Source organism: Anarhichas minor, unplaced genomic scaffold (assembly GCF_050575085.1).
Source record: "Anarhichas minor isolate MPS153535 unplaced genomic scaffold, ASM5057508v1 ptg000017l, whole genome shotgun sequence".
NCBI classification, from domain to species: Eukaryota; Metazoa; Chordata; class Actinopteri; order Perciformes; family Anarhichadidae; genus Anarhichas; species Anarhichas minor.
Genome location: NW_027466463.1, coordinates 4,768,149 through 4,782,091, shown reverse-complemented (window position 1 = coordinate 4,782,091; position 13,943 = coordinate 4,768,149). Strand labels below are relative to the sequence as shown.

The window sequence follows — 13,943 nt, the reverse complement described above, 5'->3', positions numbered from 1 at the left end:
AGGCTGCTTTTACTGTCATGAGATTGCTTCCACTTCTGCGATTTGAGTTGGTTTATTTCCGTCAAGCATTTTTCTGTCCATAAATGTTATTCAATGTTTGTCTTCCAGCAGCCTTCTCTTTTCGTTTTTGTAAAGGTTTTGGGTCACTCCCTGTGTTCCCCTAGACATATTATATGGGCCGTTAACAGCGACCAAAATGTTACAATTAAACCCATTTTGAAAGTGATAAAGCTCTAAGGGGGTGACTAAGTGGAGAGCAGGGTCGTCCTTCAATCAGAGGATCGGTGGTTCGATCCCCATGTGACTGAGTGAATGATGACAAGTAGTGTGAAAGCGCTTTACAAGTACATTTACCATTTAAGGCGAAAAACGCAAACAATTTCCAGACTGGACAGCGTAGCGACCTGTCAATAGCAAGGTAGACAAACTCTAGGCATACCCTACTTTATGGTGTATTTTACCCTAAATGGGACCATCATTTACTAAATGAAAACAGAAATTGAGATGATAAACTCATGTTCACAATGTTTACTGAGGTAATAAATCAAGTGAGAAGTAGAGTCATTTTCTCATATACATCAATGCAGCCCAACCTCCCAATTTCAGTGCCAGAATGTCCGGGACAAATGTGGCTTGTGAAGAATGGTTTCAATATTTACTTTGTTGAATATGGAGCAAAAGATTCAGTCATTTTCTGTGTTGGTAGACTCGGGACATACCAATGGTCTCCTAAAAGAGCGGGGCAGTGGTGTGACACAGATGCAGGAAACTGACTCTCAGTGGGGTGTCTCTGTTCTGAACCGCCTCCGCTCCAGCAGTCCGTCTGGTTCTCTCCTGATCGACTGGATTGGCTAGCAGCACGATTAAACTAGCTTGTTAGCATGCACGCTACAGACTAAAGCCTGCTAGCTCAATGAATCAACCTTGCGCGATAAGATGCTAATGGTTTAAGTGATGTCAAACCATGACTGTTCATGTTTGGTCTCGTAAAGTATTACACCAGGGTCATGAGGCACATTCTGCACTGGGTGACGGCTGATTTCAGCGGCATTTAAAATACGATTTGGTTGTAGATAACTGTGATTAACGACAAATGGCTCTTATGATATACTCAGTATTTTATTGATCAATGTTTAACCTTTAAATATTGGAGTAATTAAGAACTTTCCTTGTGACAATATGCTTAAAAGCTGTGGCTCTTCCCTGCCATGTATGAGCCCCGCATGGTGGCGATTGTCTGCATGACTCAGTTTCCTCATTTGCCCATGTCTGAGAGGAGTGTCTCCAAGACATCATGTCAATATACTACAAATTTGTAATTTGCTAGGCTAACCGACAAGAATACAAGACATCTCCCTGGCTGGGCCTACTGGCACAGGGAGGCACTGAGAACATGTTGCCCAAAAGGGGGGCGCCAGCAGCCACATTCAAGCAATAACACCTGCCAAAAGTAGATGTATGTGACCATGTAGCGGCCACACAAATCTCCAAGGAGGTTGGCGCCCTACCACAAGGCCCAGGAGGGAGTCTACGCCCAGTGTGGTGTGGTGTGTGCCAGTTACGTACACGTCCCCTCAGGTGGTGAAAGCCTGATTCAACGGCTGAATATCCGGCAGGAAAAGTTGCGTTTCGAGCATTGACAACAACTGCCTGCAAAGCAACCCAACAACTGCAAAGCAACCCAACAACTGCAAAGCAACCCAAAAGACAGACTTATCAAAAAGAGAGCCTGACAATATCGGGCAAAGTATTTCAGAGATAGAAAGAAAATGTTGCTAATGATCAAGATCTGTCGCTAGATGTATATATTTTAATGAGCTTGCTATTAAAATGAGGACATTTACTTGCTGTTTACGTGTTGGGCAGTGGTGGGCCGTCAGGGCCAGCAAAGCCTTCTCTGCTGGCCTAGAAAGAATCACAAGTTGTAGCTATTTTATGATGTAATTATTTTTCATAAATAAACTACATGTATTCTAAATATTTTTTCCCATTAGCTTATTATCTCATTGCATAGCTACTGTCTTCCTCAGTTGTGCTGCTTCCAGTGCACCTTGTTTTAAGTTGAGCTTTTATCCAATCAGATTTCACCCCTATGCTGTCTCTAAGTAAAAAAAATCTGCCCGAAGGCCTTCAGAATTACAAGTAAATCCATTTGCAGTTTAAGTAAATGGGGACGATATTGTTGATTGTCATAGTCACCAACCAATCAGATCTTTAGTTTGACATGTTGGGCGTATTCTTTGACATGCCAGAGCCTTCTAGCTGGCCTACAAGTATGTCAGCATTAACGTGCGGCTTGATTGGTCAGTGGGTTAGCATGACATGTTGGGCGGTGACAATCCCAATATCGACTGCCTCTATCAAGCGGACATTTTCAGCCCTCAAACGCATTAAAACGTATTGAAGAAACTGGGGAGTGTGGTGGAAAAAAAACTATTCAATAGTACCGAGTGAGTCCTATAATACTGAATACTGAAATAAGAAACATTGAGGAAAGAAGTTTGTCTTTAAAGTATTTATTCTCTGGCCAGAGAAGGCTTCACCGTCATACTGACTGCAACACAGTCCGCAGAGGATGAGCCAAGAGTTCAGTTTGTCTCCTGCTCTTAAGCATCTCAGCACACAGTAGGGGGGAACATCATTACAACATTACAACAATTGATCAGCAGTTTCAAGCTCCCCATTGACCCCTCCAGTCACCCCTTCATCTTCTGAGCCTTGTCACACAAAGAGATCTTTCTTTATTACCCTTGATTATCCCTGGGAATCTTCACATCCAAACATTCTCTGTTTAAACTGCAAGCCCCATGTGGTTACTTCCCCTTATCAAAGCAAAGACAGATATACCCCATATGGTCCTGTTACCACTCTCTTGGGACCTCTTGCTGGAACTGAACCGATGTACTGTACGTCAATACATCTCTTTGTAATCAAAGAAAGGAAGATGGACTTTGTCTCTATTAGTGAACAGCAGCTTTGGTAAGTGAACTGCTTTTGTGTTTTTACATCTGCAGTACTGCAGTACTACTGTGTTAATTTGTCTATGGTGTCGTTTTTATGATATGGTTAATATTGTTCCCTCTGATGTGAATAATATTTGAATGGTTCCCTCGAGTGTGTGGCAGAATGCGTGTTTTAGTGCTGCAGTTTTGCTGGATTGTGCAGAGGCCTGTTGAATTGTGTTATTTGGGTTTTATGCTATTCTACCTGCTTTGTTGTCATATAAATACATGTGACTGGTTCTTGTGTTTGTTCTTGTCATTATGTTAATTACATTGATTTTGACTCTATGCATTGTCCGTTAATGACTAAGCATCCCGTCATGTATTCATGTGTCTGCACTCTGCAGTTAAGTGTATTTGTAGCCCTCATGTAACATTTTATTTCACTTGTCAAATGTTGCAGTGCTATGTGAATATGCGTTTTTTACACAAAACAAATAGCTGTGGCGCCATAATGAGGTTATTAAGAGGAGGTTCAACTGTACTAGTACAGCACTGAAGGCCCAGGTATAAAATGCACGGCCGCCACTGGTGTTGAGTGATGTCTATAATGAAGTCTCTATAATGACACTGACTTTAAATCCCTAGACTGAAACAGGGCCATAGCTAGGATCTTAGAAATACTCATATGTCAAAGCCCCCCTGCACCCCACCCACCTCTGAAATGTGTTTTTTGCCACTAAAAAGGTCTTTAAATATTTTTGAGTGATTCGGAAATTTTCATTTTCATATTTTATTTGTATTCAATTATACAGTCAGTTTATTTGATTTTTTTTTTTTCTTAATTGTCAAATGTGAGCACACAATTTAAATGTCTGAAAGTTGCTAAAGTTGCCAAATTCGTTGGAGTGGAAAAAATACTGAGAACGGGACGTTAGGATACTGGATGGTAGCTAGGCCCCTGTGCAGGAAGAGAACAACGACTCACGCAGTGTATGACAGTAAATCTTTATTTCTAGTGCAGACAACACACAGTGCTCATATTGGGAATCCCTTTGTCTTACAGGGTGTCACTTTGTTTTTTTTACACTGTTGAGAAAATCCACAATAGAAGTGATAAATAGATTTTTTTAAAAAAGAATACCACATTTCATGTTTGGACAGCATCTTTCGGTGTGATTTCAACACCAGCGGGCGATCCCTGCCTGGGAAGATGCCGAAAGCTGTCGCAACACCGGGACACGACGACGACACTTCACGTGTACACGGTCATCAACGTGAGGCTGAAGGTTAGTGTCGCTCGACGGCCGCAATCAAACTGGGGTATGCCGACATATAAGTGAACATCTGTGTTTAACCTGCAATAAATAACAGGGTGATATGACTCATTCCTTCTTTAAATCAACACTAGAGAGCTCCAGCACAAAGGCCTGATTATGGCCCTAAAAGTAGAATCAAATGTATGGATGAGTGAAACTCACAACACTTTCACTTGTTCCAAATGTGCCGCTAAATACCATGAACCAGAGAGGTGTTTTATAAAGAAAAGGCTTTAAAAAAAAAAGAAGCAGGGTTTACTGTGAAAAGCCTGGTTCGACTGATGCTGAACCAGGATTATGCTTGACAAAATAAACTTTACATTACATTTGTATCTCGTTGCTGAATGCATGGTGGGACATTTTCAGCACAGAAATTTATGAAATGATACTCTCACCCATAACATTACCCAATATCCCTGCTCATGTCTAAACCTTACCAACCCAACCAACAAGGGCAAGGAGTACAAGGAGCCAATCAGGGGCACAGTAGGATTTGTAATTTAGCATTGTAATAGCATAGCGAGCAGGGTGATTAGCTTAGCACGAAGCCTGAAAGGGGGGACAAACATGGTCAAGCTGTTTGAGACTGAATATGTAAGCACAAATCTATTAAATATCTTATAGAAACAATGCCAAAATATTATTTGGACAAAGTTATATCTCCTGTATTTGAGTTTTTTTATTGAGTATCCCCTCTCACACAATTTGACAAGACACTTGTAGAGGACATTATTTAGAATATAATTTATCTTGATTATTTTACTTCTAACTACATTTAAATTATTTGCGTTATTATTAGGCGTATTTGTCATATTCTCAGACCCATTGTAATGAACTAGTCATGTTCTACGGACGATCTGTTTGAACTTTTGTATTCGATAAAGTGGGAAAAAAATGTGTTTTAAATATCAAATAAATTTAAAAAACTACTATTTCCTTTCATTCCACTGGTATAAACAGACTCATACTGGCGTTTTATATCGCCAGTTGGGGGTATACAACTATATTATAAATTCCATATGATTGATGGCAGAGTGTTTTGTTTTACTGTGGTGGCAAAGACGTTAGAGGAAACACTGTATGCGTATACTTAACATACTTAACATACTTTTTGCAAAGCTAGGCTAATCGCCTCATGGCTTTACACCGACATCATCTAACTCAGAAGACAGTAAAACAAGTGTATTTATAGAGAAGACAGTTTTGAGTCTGACTCATCGATTGTAACACTGAAAACTAGCCTTACCCGAACTAGGCTAGTCTGGACCACTAGGTTTCCAAATCCGGTTTAATTTCTGTTTTGTGAAAACTCTCAGGTGAGAGTTTTCACGAAACAGAAATTAAACCGGATTTTTCCTGAAGTAAGCCGGGCTCAACTGGTTATGAAAACACCTCTCTGGAGGTAACATATAGAAGTTTCGGGAGTGACTTGAAAGGGGCTGCTGATGATCTTCTAAAACCTGAGTTCAAGTTTGTATGATGCTACAAACTATATGATCTCTCAAAGCCTATTGAGAATGAGCTGTGTGTAGTTTCTCATCACAGTGAAAGCTGGCACGTCTTTTTGGCACTATACAAAGTTTGTGCTTTGTAGCACATTGCAGGTTTTTTAAAAATTATTATCTTACTATAGTACATACTAGTGCAATATTTGTCAGACGAGTCTATTTGACTCCATTTGGCAGCATAGTTAAGGTGTCTCCATAGAAAATCTTTATAGGCTTCATAAATTAATCTTTATCGAGACAGATCATAACTGCAAGGGTGAATCCATAATAATAAACACATATAGCACAAAACCACACCACATCTGTATGGATCTACTCATGCACTGTTGCACACATAAAAACACACACACATGCTCACACTGATTCAAAAGTGTTTTCACATGTGTAACCACTCACATTTAAATTGATATTGTGTCCAGCAATGCCATTAAAAACGTAATAACAGTGACGAATATAGAACTTTTTGAAAGCGATCAAGCCAAGTATTTAAAGGTGCAATCAGTGGTATTTTACTGCTTCTTGCTTCTTACAGTATATATCACCGGGGGTTTGCAGATGTTGACAGATTAGGGTTCCCTCAGTGGCTGCTGAGATTCCAAGTTTTCTGAAACAGACCCAATAAACTACTCATAATGCACTTGTTCTCCAAAACCTCAGTGAACACAGGAGCTCCCGATTCTTCTACTTGCTGGTTGACGAGCTTGTGAGTGTTTCAAATCTGTAAAGAATATTTATGTATTTTGGTTTAGTTTTTTTATGGATGAACAAATTATATAAATAAAATGTTAGTATAGCCTATGAGTGGACAGCACAAATTTTAAGCTGTCTTTTTTTTCAGCACTCCAATGACACTTTGAAGTGTCAACCGTCATACGTTTTTCTTTCACCCTGTTTTCGTTCTGTCTAAAATAAATATAACGTGAGCCAGTTCCCACTGCTATTTCACGGCATGACGAACTGAATAGAATTTGGTGGTCAAAGTGACACTGTGACCTCACAAAACATGTTTTGGGCCATAACTCAAGAATTTGTTTGTTAATTATGACAATTTCACACAAATGTCTTATTGGATAAAATGATGAAGTCATCTTGGACTGACATGGATGTGAACTGCAACATGACTGGTTGGTGGAGGCATACAACCGGAATGCGGTGATTCAAGTTCATTGTCATAATCCAATAATCAGAGAAATAATCAACAGATTGATCAATTATCAAAATAGTTGCCTTTCTAAATGTCAGTATAGCTGATATCACAGCATGGCTGCTGTCCCAACTTGGTAATGATTGCTGGACAACAGTATTTATGAGCCCCAATCAACTTTCATACTTGTTAGGTTTAAGAGGTCCACGCAATCTTTGGGTCTATTCAGATTGAGTCAGACTTTCCTCCCTCTTCTGGATGAGGTCTCCTATTTAAGACAACTAATTAATTCCCATTGAGTTTGGGTACTTTTTTCACTGGCCTGCTTGGCATCAGGTCTAAAGTTTTAAATCTGTGAAAACATCTAGGTTGGAGTATTCCTTGCAGCTGATCTGCATATCTTTTGACTGTAGGGGGAATGTGGAACTGATGGGGTTTCAAAACTCATGGCCTTCTTGCTGTGTCATTGCTAACTACTGAGCCACTGTGCCCCTAGAGAGCCATACAGTACTGATTGCAACTTTAAACTACATGGAGCAGAATATTCATGGGACACTAATTGAAGTTTTCTAGCATTTGAATATTCCTTGCAAAAACGGATAAGTAACACACTTATAGAGAACTTTGTCATGAAGGGGTTCAGAAATCTCATCAGGATACGAGGCCTCACTGAAAACTCAACCTTTGGTTCAAGGGGCAAAGCTGAAGGCATTGAGACCCAAACACTTAAAGGGGTAATTTGATTACAGGGCTGCTGGAAGGTGTGGCAAGTACAGGGACAAGTGTATAAGAAAACTATACAGTGGTTTCATTCCTCCAAGGGCCAGTCCGTATGTTTCCTGTGGCGTCTGAACCAAACAGGCCTTCTTCCTGCAAGCTCCTGTTCCGGCCGATGGTACCTCGCCGACTGACAGTGCCGTGCTGCCGAGGCAGAGTATTTCTTGGGAAACCTTTCTGCTCCACCTCTACGCAGAGACTATCCTTCTCTTTATCTGTTGGCTTCGACATGCAGCTGTAGGCTTCGGGGTCTTGCTGGTACTGCAAGGCGAAGGGGTCGGATTTATCACAGCAGCTCGTAGTGGAGGAGTGATCGGCTGCGCTGTACATGTGCCACTGGCAGGTGTGGACCCCATGACAAGGCAGGAGGAGGCTGTGACAGGAAGTAATGCTGTCGTGCATGTTGTGTGTCCGGCTGTGACAGGAAGCCATCGAGTCTTGCACGCTGTGGCAAGAGTTCTGGCGTTGCAAGCTTTGGCAGGAAGCCAGCTGCTTATCCAAGAGAGGGCTGGGGCAGGGAAGCTGGAGGTCCGGGTGTGGGCTGTTGGAAAGCAGTGGTGAGCCTTCGAGGTGGTGCACTGCGTGAGGGCTGTCCAGGTGCGAGCTGTGCCTGCTCCCGTCCATACTGGTGGAGGTCATGTGCGAGCGGTAGTCCTGGAGGCATGGACGTGGGCAGTTGAAAGAGCGTGACTTTGTTCTGTCACTAAGGCAGCCCTGTAGAGGCAGAGCGGGACGAGGGAGCTCGTCGGAGAGCGTCTGCGGACGAGGTGAGGGCAGTTGCTCGGTGAGAGGCGACATGGGGGTCGTGGTAACAGGACTCATCACGGCCACGCAGCATGGACCCATGTGATTGGTCATGGGGCTCTGGGAAGGCGGTGTCATTTTCTGGTAAGAACTCTGCACAAGGTGAGGAGAGAGCAGAGGCTGCTTGCTGGAGCATGGAGAGCTCAGGCGGCAGTGTGGCTGATGGAGCTCCTGCCTCGGGCTCTGTCCGTCCCCATCCCCATCCTCGGACTTAGACTTCGACGGGCAACCAGCCCACCAGCGGTGCCATACGTCGTCACGTTTGGCACAGTGCTGGATGAGAAGGAAGAGTCCCAGAGTGACACAAAAAGCCCCATACAGGCAGCTGAATATCATATCCAGGAAATGTCCCAGTGATACAGCCAACGCTCCCAAAGCCCAGGTAGACAGGAACAAAAAGAGCGTGAAGGCTGTGGCCCGGAGCTGAGATTTAAATGAGTGCTCATTGGCCAGTACCGACACGCCTGTTGCAAATTCCCCAGCGGGCCCAGAAACTCCCCCAGTGTTGGTGTGGCAGTGATGGTTTGACTCGCTAGATGATAACTGCTGCTGCTCCTCACTCAGAACTCGCAGCTCATATTTCTTCTCTGGGTGGCATTTAAGCTGGATGTATGTGCACAAGAAGTACATGGACATGACTAAGACCAGAAGACCAATGGGTGCATAGAAACCCCCCAAGCTTGGTTCCCATGCCATCCAGCAACTGAAAAAGACACACGGAGACATAAACATGTATCCTAAAGAATAAATGAAAACATGATCGTCTACATATAATTACATTTTGTACTTACTACAAAGCGTCATCCCTGCTGCCATAGTTATCCATACCAAATGCTGCCGTAACTCCAACAATTAGGAGAGGGATTCCATCACTCACAAGATAAAATCTGCAAAAAAGGTTAAAAAATTTAAAGTATGAATTCTGGCTGGGTAACAGGTCGGGCAGAGAGGCAGAATATGATCAAGCTGATTATCTTCCTGTTAGACACTTGGCTGCCGTGACGGGAAACCCTTCAGTCTTCATGCTAAGCTAGGCTAACCACATCCCGATTAAAGCTCTGTACTTTATCCCAGAGACTTAAGTATGATATTAATCTCTCTCACTTGTCACACTGTCAGAAAGATGGCTATTAAGCTCTCCAAAGTGATGTCCTATTTAAGCTCAATTTAGTAATAAAGATCAGATTTTATTTCTTTAAACTCTCATCCTATTAAAATTGAAATGAAGTACATAAAAAAATGTGAGCTTTGCTAAAATGTGCAGCAAGCTGAATCTATTAAGAGAGGTGATGGGACATGAGGCATCAAATAAGTGATGCAAAACTCTAATGTGATTTAGTAACTCAGTTTTTAGATTAGTTCAACTTCCAATTCTTTCAAATTCAAACTCCTCATTTGACTTTGATTGTAGTCAACACTTTCTCAAATTCAACTGAGAATCTTGAAAAAGAGAGACAGAGGTCCAAGGGCACTTGCATCGCTGCTATAATTCCTAATATGCTACACAGTTTAACATCTTTCAGATTAATTCACACATTGTCAATTAGTCGGATAATTAGAACATTGTTCAGCCCTGTTGTGCACATAACCACCAGCTTACTAGCTTACAGCTTACCTGAGGACAGTTGGTTTGGTGCGAGTCCGTACCGGCCCATCTCTGTTCTGGGCCCGAAGTGGGTCTTTGGATACATCTTTACAGATATTTCTTGCAGTAAATGTCAGCCACAGCATGGTAGACAAAGAAGCATAGTGAAGCACAATGCCAACCTGACAAAGATAAAGTTGTAAACAAAGATTATTAAAAGCAATATGAGTTTGATGTCCAAATTAGCATATGGTTGTATTAGTGTTTTGTGTACATGAATTTTGAGATAAACAGGTAATCAACATATAATAATGTTAGCTGAACAGATGTTTGTTTGTTTACATCATTCGCCATGTTTAGCTGACGTTATTGTTCAAAAAGGCCAGCAGCAGACCTTTTTCACAGAAGACTTTGTTTTCTGACTTGTCATAGTAGGAAAAGCACAAGTGTTACTCATAACCATCACATTAATTAGCATTTAGTTTGAACTGTTTATTTAGGACACTTTACTGGTTAGCTTTGTATGCCAGCCAATGTTAGCTTTGTTAGATTGTATGGGTAAATCTGTTACTACTAATAATACAGTTCATTTTTGTACACGTTTTCTTACGGTGGGTATAGTGCTGGACATGTTAATAATGAGCTTTAGGTGTCGATAAGCATATTCATTTTAAGCTTTGGACTATCGCTGAGTTCTAGTTGAACTGATAAGTCGGAATTCCAGAGTTGGAAATTTCAACTCGGACTCGGAATGAAGTCGGATTTCCAACTCGGAAAGTCTAATGACCTTAAAATCCAACATGGCTGCTCAACAGAAGAAAAAAATAAAAAGCTGAAGTACTGTATTGTTTATTAGCACTTTTGTCTTATTTATTTCTCATTAAATCAGTCGTACACACAATACTGTCCAACTTCGTAATACATTGTTACCGATATCAACTGGTTTAGCTAACAATGGCTAACCTGGCAGGAGCAAAAAACATTTCGTTTTTTCGAATTGTTGCACTGGAATGCGGTCAACGTGGGTGCCATGACATTCACAGCTCCAACGTCCAATTTCAAATGTGGACATTGCCTCTGTTTTCTGACTGGACATACTGTAGCTGCTGTCATCCACTAACTGAGCATATTTACTCATTTAGCGTACCATCAGCATGTTAACAAAGCACCACTGTGCCAGTACAACCCCACAGAGCTGCTAGCATGGCTGTAGACTCTTAGTCTTGTTTGACAGTGATAAACAGTATAAATATTTCATCACACTTGTCCACTGAGACTCTGTGGTTTTATAAAGAACATTTTAACAGAATATCTAGCAAGCCTCAACAACTTTTGCTCATGGTAGTGATTTAACTTAACACTCAGTGAACATTGGCTTTCCCGTGGACATTGATGCCTCTCAGTTTTTTAAGGGATGCCTTTAGCAGCCATTGACCTCGAAACTGTTTGACCAAGAACCGAGGGAGCTTTCAGTTCTCTTTAGATCATCAAACCGTTCCAAACATGTTTTTAAAAGTAACTAAATAACACTATGCTGAGAAAGTAGGAAAACCACAACTTACAATTTGACACACAAAAGGTAAGGTGATCTGATTGATGCCCCCGGCAAAAACTCCAAACGTCAGCCCCGTGTGAAAGAGGAAGTTGAGGAGTGTGTGCCAGCCATTCCTGCTGATGCGGATCACACTGCAAACAATGAGTTCAAAGTTAAAAAGATATGCAACCACTGCTGGGTAATCACGCTATAAACGTTGGTTGTATAAATTAATACAGTATTGTTGTGAACTATCACACATCATCTTTGACCTTGAGAAGTATTTTGGGATAAAGCAACATTTACTTGTGTGGAGGAGCGACACAAATATAGCTGTTTTGGAAATAATACAGACTTTATTGCTAAAATTCTGGAAAAACAGCACTAATGTATAAGGATGGATCACATGAGGTGGTTTGATTGGCAGTCGGACATACGCATATTCTAATTAAAACTGTCATTTAAATAAGACGTATTATTGAAACAAAATCATATCTAATGTAGTTATGGTTGTGTATCTTTGTGTTATGGCAAATTAACACTTTTTTCTCTCAATAGCATAAGTGAACACCAACAAAAACACTTTAAATGTGCATCCGTCAATTCAAATATGAAAAATATGATTTATTTTCAATTTCACCTCAAAGGGTAACTTTGGTATTTTTCAACCTTCCCCATGCTCTTGTGTCTAAGTGACTAAGGGGTACAATACTTTTTTAATTGGGCCAGTATTGAGGGAGAACACTGCAGACGGCAGCCACAAAACGGGCTGTGAAGTAATCGCTCAGGGGGCAACTCCTCACCTTCAATGTACATCCACTAAAAGAGCTTGTCTTGGCCACTGACAGGCTCAGATTGTTATTACAAGTATCTGTTTGGAATTGGACCCTACAGAGACATAAATATTTGTTCTTTACCTTGCTGTTTGTTATTGCGTCATGTGACTTGATGACAACGGTGGAAGCGGGAGTGAGAGTTGGAGCGATAAGAGCCGGTGTTGTCAGAGTTTGTTTCGTTGGAGCCCAGAAAGTGTAGCTTAGTGTTTCCAAAAGATGTTCAATGTCATGGCTGATATTTAGAGGATTTGGACAATGTGAATGTGACGCAAGATTTCTCAGAGCGAACAGACGGACGGGATCAATAAAAATAAACTAAAATGGTTTTAGCGGACGTACATTGACGGAGAGAAGTCGCCCCGAGCGATGAAATTGCAGCCCGTTTGGCGGCAGTTGCCTGCAGAGTTCTACCTCAGTACTGGACTAATTTCAAATATTGTCATCCCCATTAGACACTTAGACACAAAAACATGGGAGAATAAGGTTGTGGTTGAAAAACACCTAAGTTACCCTTTAATACACTGCCTACACGCCTTATGTACACTAAAAGAACAATTGTCCATTCTTGCTGTCCCTACTGGTCCTGAAGGCGAACCCTCACTCATGCGACTCCGCTGTAAGAGATGGGGATCACAATCCACAGTCCTTGTTCCATGCTACAATGAATTCCCAAGTTCAGCTGAAGCTAATATGACATTTAAGCAGTCTAGGAGACGGCGCATTCAGACCGAAAACAGTACTGTGTCAAAACAATGCAATTAGCTGTGTTTTTGCTCCTGTCTAACCCCTGGAGTTAACAAAGAAGTCAGCTGGCCGCAGGGCCTGTTCCTATCGTGCTCCCTTCCTCCGGAATAACCTCCCTGCTATTCGTTGGGACCTTTAAATCCAAACTCTAGTCCACGTTCGTCTTCTCTTTTTCTCCCTAGTTTCTCCTCCTTATCCTGACTCTCGTATCAATCGGCCTTTTCCGTGCCGGATCATCAGCCACCCTGGGACCTCTCACGGGCGTAAACCAGTGCAAAAAAAATGTGAAGCCATCCTTCACTAAATGTTCTTCTCACCTGTGGTGTACAACGTAGGTCATGATGGAGACAAGCAGACAGAGCAGCATGACTGCTGTGCAGGCATACACCACTGGATGCAGGTAGTCCCCGGGGTACGGTGGGAAGGACAGCACTCTCTTTAAATCCTGCAGAAGTGTACAAATAGAAGAGAATAATATGAGCCACAAGAATGAATAATGAAAAAGAGCACATGCAGAGATGTACGCCCTCGTTCAATGAAAAAAACAATGCAGTGTGATTTGAACCGCTTTCGTGTTGCCAAAAGTTATCTGTCCAGATGGTCCTGTTTTGATCAAAGCCAATTGGGACTTGTGTGTAGGTGCATCTGTCTTCCTACGTTATTTGGATTAAAGGAGAAGTTCAGCATTTTGAGAAAAAGATATGCTTTCTTTTCAAATGTTCGATGTTTAGATCAATATCAATCTCATGT

The 13,943-nt window shown here is 41.6% G+C and overlaps 1 protein-coding gene across 1 annotated transcript; it reads right to left on the bottom strand.

The window, feature by feature from the left end:
* Positions 1-7,708: 7,708 nt before the first annotated feature.
* adgra1a (adhesion G protein-coupled receptor A1a) lies at positions 7,709-10,240 on the bottom strand. Its single transcript, XM_076093156.1, has 3 exons — positions 10,110-10,240; positions 9,286-9,381; positions 7,709-9,197 (listed from the first exon to the last, which is right to left on the bottom strand). The coding sequence occupies exons 1-3, from the start codon at positions 10,223-10,225 to the stop codon at positions 7,709-7,711; spliced, it is 1,701 nt and encodes a 566-aa protein (XP_075949271.1). The 5' UTR covers positions 10,226-10,240.
* Positions 10,241-13,943: the final 3,703 nt, after the last annotated feature.

Bases quoted from the DNA above. Each gene is read 5' to 3' on its own strand.
- adgra1a (XM_076093156.1), bottom strand. From the start codon at position 10,225: ATGCTGTGGCTGACATTTACTGCAAGAAATATCTGTAAAGATGTATCC. The intron at 9,382-10,109 runs GTAAGCTGTAAG...CCTTTTTTGCAG, and splicing joins ACCAAACCAACTGTCCTCAG to ATTTTATCTTGTGAGTGATG. The intron at 9,198-9,285 runs GTAAGTACAAAA...TGTCTTTTTCAG, and splicing joins AGCAGGGATGACGCTTTGTA to TTGCTGGATGGCATGGGAAC.